We start from the raw sequence: 13973 nt of genomic DNA, 5'->3' as shown, positions 1-13973 counted from the left end.
AGCTAAGAAGGATGACCAGATGCTGAAAAGGAGAAATGTAAGCACTTTTCCTGATGATGCTACTTCGCCACTGCAGGAAAACCGCAACAACCAGGTAAATACGTTGTCATGAATTAGAATAAACCCAGAAAATTAACATGGGGCTTTTCTTAAGATATGTAAAATAACATTTCTAGTTTTAATGGTTTAAAACTATTAGATCCATGAAGATCTTTTTTTTGTGTGTCTAGCTGTGGGTGCCTTGACCTGATTATTCCATTGTTAGCAGCAAGTGTGTCTGGAACCAACCACTTTTTGGCTTATTTTGACATGATTCTGACTCGTTGTGACCCTGTGTGACAGGGTAGAACTGTCCCACAAGGTTTTCTTGGCTGTCATCTTTATGGAATCAGATTGTCAGGCTCCTCTGTGGAGCTGCTGCGTGGGTTTGAACCACCAACCTTCTGGTTATCTGCTGAGTGCTTAACCATTTGTGTATCTCGGCTCTTGACTAATTTCATCACCAGCTTTGTTCAGGATTTTTTGTTCCTGAACTATTATGGTTGTTGTAAAGTGCCTTTGAGTCAGTTCCAATGCATAGTGACCCTATCTAGGGTTTCCAAGGAGAAGCTGGTGGGCTTAAACCACCGACCTTGTGGTCCAGTGTGCGTTATCCTGCAGCCTACACTAGGACCCCCAAACAATTTATAGTAGCTCCCTAATTTGTTTTCTCCATTCTGGGCTACATACTGGTGGTTTGCTTCTTTTTTCCCCTGACATGCTTATTTAAACATGTTCTCTCTCGGCTCACAGACTTTTGATAGTTTTAAATCCATACTTAGCATTGAAGATATCCCTTAGTTTTCCAAATTCATCATGTTATTCCTTTCTTCCAAGACACTTGGCACTTTCCTACCTCATTTATTTCCTTTTCAGTGATTATTTCTCTAGCTGCCACACATTCCTGTTAGGTTGTAAGCTCCTAGGAAGGAAGAATTACTGTCTTTCTGAGTTAAATATTGCTGAACCTTCTTGGTACAAGGAACCATGACATACATAACACCTGATAAGGATTTGTAGGATGTTTAACTCTGCAAATTCGGTGGTTCAAACCCACCAGCTGCTCCTTGGAAGCCCTATACAGGTGCTGTGAGTTGGAACAGACTCAATAAGTACTTAATAACAACCATGGAAATACTTGAGTACAAGCTTAGATGTGAAAATAGTCAGCATGTTGCCTTTCTCTCTTCCAAGAAAGCATATTGAATGCAAGTGATTGATGTTATGTTGTAATAATTTTCAATTTGCTCTAAAACTTTATCACAACTTTTTAAAGTGTCAAATTGCTTGAACATCCATAACTTGAAGCTTCAATAAGTCATGAGTTTAAAACTGTTGTGCCTTTAATAATGAATTTGTTTATTCATTATAACAGACAAAGCTAGAGCTTTTCATATCTGATTAAAACTAAAAATGTCTTTATGATGACAAGAGTGGACTTGATTGTATTTAATCTTAAAAAAACGATAATTTGTTCAGCGACTTCCACTTTTTTTTGTAGGGTACTGTAAATTGGTCTGTAGATGACATTCTCAAAGGCATAAATAGCAACAATTTGGAAAGCCAGCTTCAAGCTACTCAAGCTGCTAGGTAAGTCTTACCTGCTTTAGCATGAGTAACCTTTTAAATTTGAGTGGGGAAGGCATGGGCAAATGATGCTGTGGATAGAGAAAAGGCTGAGTTGCAGTAGGCCTCATTTCAAAGTAATGTTTCAAATTTGCAACAAAGGAAAGGAGAAATTAAATCAGAATTAATTTGGAAAATAAGCATTTAGATTCTTAGCTCCCACCATACACAAATGTTGGTAATATTTATAACAAAAGATTGACCACTTGCAGAAAAAAAAAAAGACAAATGGTCGGTCGTGGAAAAAGTGTTTAACCACACTGACAGGGAAATGGAAATTAAATTAGCAGCGAGTGTATAACCCTGTCACGTTGTCAAAAAGTGCTTGTCTCTTTATGGGAAACGTCTGTAGGGTTCCCAGAGAAGGGCACTCCACATTTTCGGTAATATTTCCATTCTGGAAAAAAGGAAACTGTCATATGAAGGCACCAGGGAAGGCACCAGGCTTTTGGAGTCTATTCAGTTTCTCCAGAGTTATAGGCCATCTTAGCCTGTGGTGCTTTACTGTAAAAGATGCTCTAGAGTTCTAAATTTAGACTGCATTTTAAATTGACTTTTATACAAACTTGGTTTAATAATAAACTTTTTGGTTTTCCTTTTGTTCTTCTTTAGGAAACTGCTTTCCAGGGAAAAACAGCCCCCCATAGACAACATAATCCGGGCTGGCTTGATTCCAAAATTTGTATCCTTCTTGGGCAGAACTGACTGTAGTCCCATTCAGTTTGAATCTGCTTGGGCACTTACTAACATTGCTTCTGGGACATCAGAACAGACCAAGGCTGTGGTAGATGGAGGTGCTATCCCAGCATTCATTTCTCTGTTGGCATCTCCTCATGCTCACATCAGTGAACAAGCTGTATGGGCTCTAGGAAACATTGCAGGTACTTGTATTTAACATTATTTTGCCTGAATATATTTAATCATAATGAAGTTGTGGGAAGTGTTAAAAGTAACCTTGGGGTCCAGTTTTGAATTTATTCTGGACCTTGTTAGGATGAATGACACTTTAAGTTGCCATGTGTACTACTAGTGCACTCAGTGAACATTAATGGTGCTAGACAGTTCCCATGTGATTGACTGCTATGTTATTCCCCCTCAGGTGATGGTTCACCTTTCAGAGACTTGGTTATCAAGTATGGTGCAGTCGACCCTCTTTTAGCTCTACTTGCAGTTCCTGATATGTCATCTTTAGCAGTAAGTTGCTAATTCAAGTTCACTAACTTACTTTCTTTTATTCTAATTCTCCCTCTCCCATCAAAGACTGAGAACTGCTCATTGCTTTTTTTCCCTTCCTACCCAGTGTGGATACTTGCGGAATCTTACATGGACACTTTCAAATCTTTGTCGAAACAAGAATCCTGCACCCCCATTAGATGCTGTTGAGCAGATTCTCCCTACTTTAGTTCGTCTTCTGCATCACGATGATCCAGAAGTATTGGCAGATACCTGCTGGGCTATTTCCTATCTTACCGATGGTCCAAATGAACGGATTGAGATGGTCGTGAAGACAGGAGTTGTGCCCCAACTTGTGAAGCTTCTAGGAGCTACTGAGCTGCCGATTGTGGTAAGTTGTTAACTTTGAAATTAGAACATAAAGTATAAGCATAACTAATTGATGCTAGTAGTGAAAAGATTGTTTCTGGTCATGATGCTTTCAGGATAGATTCTGGTCAGTGCTGGAAAAAAGAAAATGTGATTTCTGGTATGAACTTTTTAAAAAAATTCTTCTTTTCAGACTCCTGCGCTAAGAGCCATCGGGAATATTGTCACTGGGACAGATGAACAGACTCAGGTTGTAATAGATGCAGGAGCACTTGCTACATTTCCCAGCCTGCTAACAAATCCCAAAACTAATATTCAGAAGGAAGCTACATGGACCATGTCAAACATTACAGCAGGTCGTCAGGACCAGATACAACAAGTAGTGAATTATGGATTAGTCCCATTCCTTGTTGACATTCTCTCTAAGGTAATAAAATCTTGGGAATTTTTCATAATAAAATGATTGCTGGCATTTACGTTTTTATGGATAGGCATTTGACAGACCTGTGTGTGGCAAGAGTCTTACACTCCTTTGTTCAGGGACCTCTTTTTCACTTCATGTTGTTAAAAATCAGTTGATAATTTCAGTCATTGTTTGTTAAAAGAATGCTTTAGGAGTCTTGTTTGTACCAACTTAACAAATAAGTCCTCTTTATTGTTTATTAGGCAGACTTCAAGACTCAAAAAGAAGCTGTGTGGGCTGTGACCAACTATACAAGTGGTGGAACAGTTGAACAGATTGTATACCTCGTCCACTGTGGCATAATAGAACCATTGATGAACCTTTTAACTGCCAAGGATACAAAAATTATTCTGGTTATTCTGGATGCCATTTCAAATATCTTTCAAGTAAGTCTAATAAGGTGGCATGTGTTTGAATTTGGCACTGATGATAATTCTATTTGCACTGATGACAAGGCAGCTAGGTTTATTCATCAGTAACCCCAGGATCCACAAGTGTGCTTATGTGGGTCACATTTGTAATGAGTTAGACATCATAAGATATTTCAGTGTTCAAAGGCAAGTCCATATGTAGGTAACTCTCCAGGCCTATTTCTATCATCCATCTTTAATGTACTGGGTGCATACTGAATTTTGGTGAAATTAAATTTGAAAGGCTTAGTTGCTGCTTTAGGTCCCATCCCTAGTTCTTTTTGTTGAACCTTTTTATTTTGAATTGAGTGTAGTTTTAGAGAAGGTAATAAATTTTACATTCAACAAACAAATCATACAATTTGTTTCATCTCAGTGATTGCAGTCCCTCCTTGTAACAACAGGTACCACTTCCTCCCTGTGGTTCTTATTTCCATCCCACCCTCCTTCCCATCCCTTTTCCGCTTTGTCTTTAGGTAAATGTTGCTATCCTAAATCTTGAGTGGTTGATGTACTAGTGTTGTCTCCCTATGTACTTATCAACTGTGTGGCTGAAAATGGGGTCACAAGGGTGAGTTCTGTTCCAGACCTGAAGGGTGGCTGAGGGCCATAAGTCTTCTAGTTCTGTAGTCTTTTTCTGATCAGTAAGCTAGCTTGGTCTTTTTTTAAATTTTGAGTTTTGTTTCACATTTTTCCCCACTCTGCCTGGTACCTTCTAAATGATCCCTTTCAGAGCTGTTGGTAGTGATAGCCGGATAGTATCTAGTTTCTCTGGTTTCAAGACTTGTGGAGACTGATGTGTTCCATTAGTCCATTGGACTAATTGATTCCATGTGTCTTGGTTTTCAACATTCTTGTTTATTCTAGACAAGGAGAGACTTGTAGTTGTACCTAAGATGGCTATTTATGAGCTTTTAAGATCCCAGTCACTACTCACCAAAGTAGTCCATCCTAATTTTTGCAAGCATGCAAGCACAAAGCACTTTTCATTGATAATGGTATTTTGGTCTTACTGTAAACTGATTATGGAACTTTCAGGAACAGAATTAGTCTAGAATAACCTGTGGTACAAATTACTCTGAAAGTACTATCAGTCCAATTTTCCCACTCCCTCTTCCCTCCAAGGCCTCTAGATTATTGTAAAACAGAAAGCATTTACTTAGATGCTATAAAAGCTAAAGACTTAAAAAAAAAAAAAAAATCCAATAATTGTTACTAAGTGTTGTCGAGTCGGTTATGATTCATTGGAACCCTGTGTAGGATTTCTGAGGAATGGCTGGTGGGCTTGAACCGTCAACCTTGTGCTTAGCAGTTCAGTGCTAATCCTACAGTGCCTGCACCATGACACCATACCCTTCTTGGCGCTTTCGTTGTTAAGTGCCTTAGAGTCGGTTTTGACTCGTAGTGAACCCAGTATTAGGGTTTCAGAGGAGCCGCTGGTGGGTTGAACTGCTAACCTTGCGGTTCAAACTGACCTTGCAGTCTACCGCATTATGCTGTAGCACCACACCAGGACTCCTGGGAGCTAATAATTAACAAGGATCGCAGTCAGGAAAGCTTGTTTTTAACAAACAATAGACCATCTTTGCTCTTAGACACTGTTTCTCCATATCATTATGTCTTTATATGGGGCTTTTAAAAGATAGTAATTCCATCCCATTTCCAGACTAATTAAAAAGTTGCCTGGTTGATTTTGAAGCACAGAAAAGGTTATAGTTGAAATACAGTTGCAAAGAGCAGATACTGATCTGATTGCCTTGAGTTTTGAAACAAAAACGTAAAATGGACATCATATTATTTGTTTCTGAAGGAAAAATGAGAAATTGGAAGGTACTTAATTCTAGTATTCTATTAATGCACCAGACTGCAAAGTCGTTTGAACTGCAAGGTTGGTGGTTCAAGCTCACCAGTTGCTCCTTGGAAAACCCTATATAGGGTCGCTATGGGCACTTAACAACAACAACAACGTTATTCAAATATAGACATTGTTTTTATCATGAAAACAACAGTATGGACTAGTAAGCTTTTTTTTTTTTGTAATTTTTGAGTTTGTTGAAAATTTTTCTACCACTGTATTGAGAAAGGACCGGGCTTTTTTTTTTTTTTTTTGGTTAGGCTGCTGAGAAAATAAGTGAAACTGAGAAACTTAGTATAATGATTGAAGAATGCGGAGGCTTGGACAAAATTGAAGCTCTGCAAAACCATGAAAATGAGTCTGTGTACAAGGCTTCATTGAGTCTAATTGAAAAGTACTTCTCTGTAGAGGTGAGTAGTGAATGTGTATGGTCAGGTCAAGCTCTCATAAGCTTTCTCCCTCTCGTTTATTTTAATAAACCCTGGACCCTTGTTAAAATACATCAAATTACTTACTTAAGTAGGATGTTTACATACTGGCTTATCTTAGTGTTGATTTTTAACTTGAGATTTTAGTGTTGTTTTTAACTTGAGATTTTAAAAAGCTACCGATATACTTTCAAATGAAGAGTCTTGAGAGTCTCACAGGATCATCAGTAAGTATACAGATGTAGGAGTGGATGGAAAATGGACCCACCCGACTACCATGCTCTGGACCTTAAGCAGTTCTTCCTTTTCCAACTTAAAAGTGACAAGTGGAGGAGAAAATGTTTTTTCTGTCACTGTAATATGAAATAAACTTCTGAAAGTTCACAGAGAAATTCCATTATCATTTAATTCCATTTTTTCCATGAACTTTTTGAAGCCCCCTGGGTAGTGTTTCTTACTCACTCAAAAACTTATCTCCGTGCAGCCTCAAACACTGGCCAAGTTTCAGCAGCACTCCCCTTACTGGCTGTCCTGCTATTTCAAATAGTGGAATTTGGTACCAGGATCAAAGGTGAAAAAATGTCCATGAAGACCTTAAGAGTATAAAAATACAGAGACTGTAGGCAGGTGACCACTGAGAAATGTGCCATTTTAGATAAGTGGGATAACATTGTTTTTTAAAATATACTTCCAGGAAGAAGAAGATCAGAATGTTGTGCCAGAAACTACCTCTGAAGGGTATGCCTTCCAAGTTCCGGATGGCACTCCTGGGACCTTTAACTTTTAAGATTATACAGCTGAGTCATAAGTTGTTTGTTGTGTACTTTGTTTGGTATAAGTTCGTCTTACTGTTTCTCTACTAAGAATTCTTTATAAATGTGATTTGCTATGTAGCACGTTTTACAACGAAACTATACTTGAACAGTTCCAAACTGTACATACTGTATGAAGCCTCTCCTATCATTGGGTTTCTTATTTCTGTGTGGAATTTCATATCTTACTGTGTCCTGTAAATAAAGATTCAATTCCACCCTTTCCTTTTACTTCATTATGGCTCTGTGTGTTCTAATCTGTGGCTATTAGGGTTGCAAATGGAGGGCACCCAGTGTAGCTAATGTGCATTTAACTTTAACCTAGATCATCTGCGGTGACCCTGGCGCAGGCATCATTTGATGATGTAGAATATAGGAGTCCTAGCTTTACCACCCTATGTTATCTCTCTTGTAAGTGAATAAGGTCCTCATATCTAGGATGTGGGTAAAAATCGCATGGAGTTTATTCCTCTTAGACTTCTGGTGTGGCGCTGCAGGATTAGCACTGGACTGTGAACCACAAGGGTCTGAGCAGTTCAAACCCACCAGCTGCGCCTCAGAAACCCTATACAGAGTTGCTGCTCTGAGTCGTAATTGAAGGTGCCTCAAAGGTGCAACCGTGACATCACATTGCAATCACCTGGGAAAGTTTACCTAGCTACTTGGTTGAAACTTAAGAGGTGGGGTCTGAGTGTTCAAGGGGCTTCCAAAAATTTGTGGAACAATGGAAAAGTTACTGAAATTCTTTATGGTTGTTTTGAAACTCCTCTCGAGTCTTTATGAATTTAATTTCCAGGTAATTTTCCTTTACCATGTGGATTGGAAGCCATTACTGTACGGAACAAACCCTGGTGGCTCCTTGGGTTAGGTGTTGGGCTGCTAATTGCAAGGTTGGCTTTTCAAACTCACCAGCCACTCAGGTAAAGGGATGAAGCTACCCCAAGGAGCACTTAGATCTACTCTGCCTTCTCTGATGGCTATACGTTAAAATCGACTCCATGGCAGTGGGTTTGGGTTTTGTTTTGGTTTTAATTTTAAGGAATAGTTTGTACTGTTGTCAGAATAGGAAGAAAACCACTAAGTGTTAATTACCGAAATAAATTGGTAGTTTCTAATTCAGCAATCCTATAGAAAGGGGCTCTGGTAGCATAGTGGTTACGAAAGACTGCTAACTTCAAGGTCAGCAGTTCAAAACTCCCAGCTGTTCCACAGGAGAAAGTTGAGGTTTTCTGCTCCCGTAAAGATTTGCAGCCTCGGAAACCCTTTGCAGGGTCACTATGAGTTAGAACCGACTCCACTGTACTGAACGACAACAATAGAACTGCCTCAGCATCTCTAAGGCTGTAAGTTTTAAGGAAACCCTTGCTGAGTAGGTGGCAGGTTCGAAACTACCAAAAAAGCAAAACCATGGTCATGAGTCAGAACCAACTTGACACTAAACTGCCTACTTGGTGATCCTATAAGAGAATGGAACTGCCCCATAGGTTTTCCAAGGCTGCCCATTGACTGCCTTATTTTTCTTCCACAGAGCAGCTATAGTGGGTTTGAACTGCTGATTATTTGAGTTAGTCCAAGATCCACTTAACCTACCGTACCACCACAACTCTGGTGTTAACTACTAACCTGCAGCCATTGAATCTATGCCAATCCCTAGTGATCATACAGGAGAGTTGTGTTTCGGATTTACAGGAGTAGCCAGTGTTACCCTACATTGCAGGTGGTGACTTTGAACTGCCAAGCTTGCAGTTAGTAGACCAACATATAACCCACAGTGCCACCAGGGCTCTCAATGTTAAGTGCCTTAGAGTCAGTTCCGACTCAACAGTGACCCTGTATAGAGTTTCCGAGAGAGCAGCTGGTGAGCTTGAACCGCCAACCTTGCAATTCAAACTACCTTTGCAATCCAGCACATTAACCTAACAGCGCCAAAACCCACTGCCATCTAATTGATTCTGGCTCAGTGACTGTAGGGTTTCCACGGCTGTGAATCTATTAGGAACAGCTGGTGGGGTTGAATTGCCAACCCTTTGGTGAGCAGTCCAGTGCTTACTTGTCCTACAGTGTCACTAGGGCTCCTTAGTGGTTAACTACATACAGTATACCATAAATTCTAGGGAAACTGCAGTGCACCCTAAGAAGCCTCGCCAGTTTGTGTTTTTTGATTTGTGGACAACTGCAAATGAGCCAAGGCTCCACTGCTAAAGTATGACTTTGGAAATCATAGTTTGGCTGACTTTCCCCAAAGAAGATAACAAGCTCAAGAGGTGAGTGTATTTAGTAAAATAATACATATTTTTCTAAGATATTAATGGTATAATGCAACCAACTTGCATTCATCATCCCTTAATGGCTACAGCAGTATTTTCTTCCCCCAGTCTCCTGGACATGCATAGAAATACATTTTATAGATAACAGGCTTTTAAAGTTCCTTCCATGGAACATGGAACAGAATGAATACTTACATTGTCTGGCTTGTTCTAACCATGGAACACAGTTTAGAACTCCAGGCTGCGTGATCCTAAGCTTAAGGGTGTTGTGTTGGGAGCCCAGGATTCGGTCTCAGCTTTTTTCTGTACAAAGGCTTTAAGAAAGGAGAAGGTCCAAGACTATATAACCAAGCCTCGCTAAGTTGTCCTCCCTTAACCCACCTCACTTAACTCCCTTTTTTTCCTACCCATTCCCCAACACAAATTCATTTGAAGATTCAAACCAGAAGTCTTAGTCTATCACATAGAAACTTTGCTACCCTGTGGTTTTGCTTGAAGACTGTTGTTATGTACCGTCAAGTCGGTTCTGACCCATAGTGACGCTGAACAGGGTTTCTGAGACTGTAAATCTTTACAGGAGCAGAAAGCCTCATCTTTCTCCCATGGAGCAGCTGGTAGTTTCGAACTGCTAACTTTAAGGTTCGCAGCCTGATTCATAACCACTGTGCTACCAGAGCTCCTTTGCTTGAAGATGTTGTTGTTGTTAAGTGCAGTCGAGTCGGTTCTAACCCATAGCGACCCCGTACAGTGTTTCCAAGGGTGTAAATCCTTACGGGAGTAGAAAGCCTCATCTTTCTCCCGCGGAGAACCGCTAACCTTAAGGTGGTTCGCAGCCCGATTTGTAACCACTACGCTACTAGTGGAGTTAAATTGCTTCAGAAGGACAAGCACATTAAAAAAAAAAAAAAAGCTTTGGAACAGAAATATGAGAGACCAAATGAAATACATAAAATTCCCATGAAAATTATGGAACCTTAAACTTCAGAGGAAAGGTTGCGGAAGTGGACTGTGAGCTTGCTGGAAAGAGAAACTGAGCAGGGATGGCCAGAGGACTGCGAAGCCAGGAAGATTGCTGAACTGCCGGTGAGGTGTGGCACCACCATCTTGTGAACAGCTTTGGTAACAGAAGGTGACCTGGCAATGCTGATTGACACAGGCAACAGGAAAGGTGCAATTCGTCCTTTATCACCACGCTCCCCTGGTGACCAGAGGTATGGCCAGATCTCACCATCCACCCCTAGCACTGACCCTGCTACCTGGGAGTTTGTAGTCACTTTAGTTGGGTGCCATGACAGGATGAGGATGGGACCAGCTGCTCCACTTTGGTACCTGGATTCAGGTGGGCTGAGTTCCAGAACTACAGAACCCAAAGAGTCACTAGAAAAACAACCAGCACCCTGCCCCCTAGCTGCTCTGTGTTCCTAACAGATACTGAAACCAGCTACATCAAGGGCCTCCATGAACTACTGGATTGAGTGCCCTGAATATGGACAACACCGAGGCCAACAGGAACTCCCTCTAGGGCCAGAAACTGCTGTCACAAACCTTCCACACCCATGTTGTTAGATCATTGGCTTACAGGAGCCTCCCCCAACTGCAAGGTTAGTGGTTCAAGCTCACCAGCTGCTCCTCAGAAACCCTGTACAGGGTCACTATGAGTCGAAACTGACTAGATGGTATTTAATAACAACAGTGCAGTTGTTGCATCTAGAAAGAGTATTCTTGGGGACTCCTGATACCTTTGCTCTTCAACACTTGCAGCAGATTTGCCTAATGCAATACGTTTGATTTCTTGACTGCTGCTTCCATGAGCGTTGATTATGGAGCTAAGCAAAATGAAGTTGTAGGCAGCTTCAAGCTTTCCTCCATATATAATAATGCTATTTATTGGTCCAATGGTGAGGATTTTCATTTTCTTTACATTGAGGTGCACTCGATACTGAAATCTGTGTGCTTTGATATTTATTAGTATTTCAAGTCCTATTCCAAGGTTGTCTTATCTGTATATCACAGATTGTTAATGAGTCTTCCTCCAAATCTGATGCCACATTTTTCTTCATACAATCCAGTGTCTTGAGTTATTTGCTCAGCATACAGATTGAGATTAAATAATTACGGTGAAAGATACAATCCTGGTACACAACTTTACTGATTTTTAAACCACTGAATATTCCCTTGTTCTGTTTCAACTGCCTCTTGGTCTATGTACATATTCCTCACGAGCACAATGAAATGTTCTGGAATGTCTATTCTTTGTATGTTATTTATAGTTTGTTATGCTCCACACACAGCTCTGGTAGCATAGTGATTATGCGTTGGGCCACTCATCTCAAGGTCAGCAGTTCGAAACTACCAGCTGTTCCGTGGGAGAAGATGATGTGTAGCCTTGGAAAACCCTATGTAGGGTCACTATTAGTCAGAACTGACTCCAGGGCATATGTCACCACCATGGTCCCACAGTTGAATGCCTTTACATAGTCAATAAAGCACAAGTACACATCTTTCTGGTATTTTCTGCTTTCAGCCATGACCCATCTGACATCATCAGATGGTCTTTACTTTATCATTACTTTGTTGATTACATGCTCTTTACTTTATCCCAACTGAATTTCTGGCAGCTCCTTGTCAATGTGCCATCTTTGAATTATCTTCAGCAAAAGTTTACTTGCATATGATGTTAATAATATTGTTTGATGATTTCTGCATTCCACTGGGTCACATTTCTTTGGATCTCTTCCAGTTGGCTGGCCAGGTAGATTTCGTCCAAATTTTTTGGCACAGATAAATGAGTGCATCTGGTTGGTGCTGCATCAGTTTGTTGTACTTAAATTTGTATTCTGTCAATTCCTGGAGCTTTGTTTTTCACCAGTGCCTTCAGTGCAGCTTGGGTGTTATGATACCTCTTAAATGGTTGACCACTGACCATTTCTTTTTGGTGCAGTGGCTCTGTGTATTCCTTCCATCTTCTTTTGATGCCTCCTGCATCATTCAATATTTTGCGTATAGAATCCTTCAGTATTGCAACCCAAAGCTTGATTTTTTTTCCTTCAATTTCTTTCAGTCTGAGAAATGCTTTAAAATGTTCTGTTTGGTTTTCTAACTCAAGGTACTTTGCACATTTCATTATAGTACATGACTTTGTCTTCTCAAGCTTCCCTTTGTTATTTTCTGTTCAGATCTTTTACTTCATTGTTTCTAGTTACTTTACTTTAGTTTTCTACATTCAAGAGCAAATTTCAGAGTCCCTTCTAGCATCCACTTTGGTCTTTTTTTTTTTTCCTGTCTTTTTAATGACTTTTTGCTTTGTTCATATATGATGTTCTTGTGTTCATCCCACAACATAAATTTGAATAATAGTGTCTAATGCATCAAATTTGTTCTTGAGGTGGTCTCTATATTTAGGTGAGATATACTCAAGGTCATACTTTGGCTCTTGTGGACTGACCTTTCTCTGTTTCCAGTCACTAGTTGTTAATCAATGCATCTTGCTTGCATGTTTGATGAATTTTAGACTGAAGAAGCTGGTAGAAATTTTCAATTTCATCACCATTGTCTTGTTGGTGGTGCCATCGAGTCAGTTCTGACTCATAATGACCACCCTGTGTAGAGTTTCCAAGGAGCAGGCTGATGAGCTTGAATTTTCAACATTTCTGTTCAAACCCACCTTGCAGTGTAGCACATTAACCCACAGCGCCACCCCAGGACTGCATCATTGTCTTTGGTGGTACATAAATTTGAATAATGGTGGTTTTAACTGGTCCTTCTTGCAGGTGTATGGATATTACTGTATCGGAGATAGCATTGTACTTCAAGATCTTTAAATGCTCTTTTTGACAATGAACATTCCTCTTTAATTTGTTGTTGCTGGCATAGTAACCCATATATACCTGTCCATTTCAGTTCAATCTTTATGGGTTTCATTTAAGTTTTTATGACTTATAATGTTCTATGGAGTCCTGGTGTAGTGCTGTGGGCTAATGCGCCAGACTGCAAAGCCGTTTGAACTGCAAGGTCAGCAGTTCAAGCTCACCAGCTGCTCCTTGGAAATCCTATACAGGGTCGCTATGGGTCGGAACCAACTCGATAGCACTCAACAACAACAACAATGTTCCTGTATTCATACTTTGTACATTTCACCTTCCGATTATTAATGGATGTTTTCAGCTGTTTCTTCTTCTTAATTTTGAGTTGGGGCCCATCAGCAAATGAAGGTCCCAAAAGCTTTGTTTGCTCCATTCATGTCATTCAGGTCAACTCCACTTTGAGGAGGCAGCTCTTCCAGAGTTGCATTTAGAGTGCCTTCCAACCTACGAAACTCATCTGCTGTTCATAAGGTTTTCAGTGGCTAACATTTCAGGAGTGTCCCACTTCTCCTACTCTGTCATAGTCTGGAAACTCTGCTGAAGCCTGCCCACTACGGATGACAACTTCCAGCATCACAGCAACACATAAACTGTCATAGTCTCATAGTGAACGAGTGTAATGTATCTAAGGTGGTCAACACAGTACAACAGACTGACAGACTCATAGT

General features: G+C 40.2%; 1 protein-coding gene across 1 annotated transcript; it reads left to right on the top strand.

Annotated features, from left to right (window-relative positions):
• Positions 1–6: 6 nt before the first annotated feature.
• KPNA2 (karyopherin alpha 2 (RAG cohort 1, importin alpha 1)) lies at positions 7–7411 on the top strand. The gene is made up of 9 exons (XM_006833588.1): positions 7–94; positions 1541–1629; positions 2278–2546; positions 2765–2859; positions 2966–3229; positions 3401–3634; positions 3874–4056; positions 6196–6345; positions 7058–7411. The coding sequence occupies exons 1-9, from the start codon at positions 20–22 to the stop codon at positions 7148–7150; spliced, it is 1452 nt and encodes a 483-aa protein (XP_006833651.1). The 5' UTR covers positions 7–19; the 3' UTR covers positions 7151–7411.
• The last annotated feature ends 6562 nt before the right edge of the window (positions 7412–13973 follow it).

This window comes from Chrysochloris asiatica, unplaced genomic scaffold (assembly GCF_000296735.1).
Source record: "Chrysochloris asiatica unplaced genomic scaffold, ChrAsi1.0 scaffold00007, whole genome shotgun sequence".
NCBI classification, from domain to species: domain Eukaryota; kingdom Metazoa; phylum Chordata; class Mammalia; order Afrosoricida; family Chrysochloridae; genus Chrysochloris; species Chrysochloris asiatica.
This window is presented reverse-complemented; position numbering and strand designations above follow the sequence as displayed.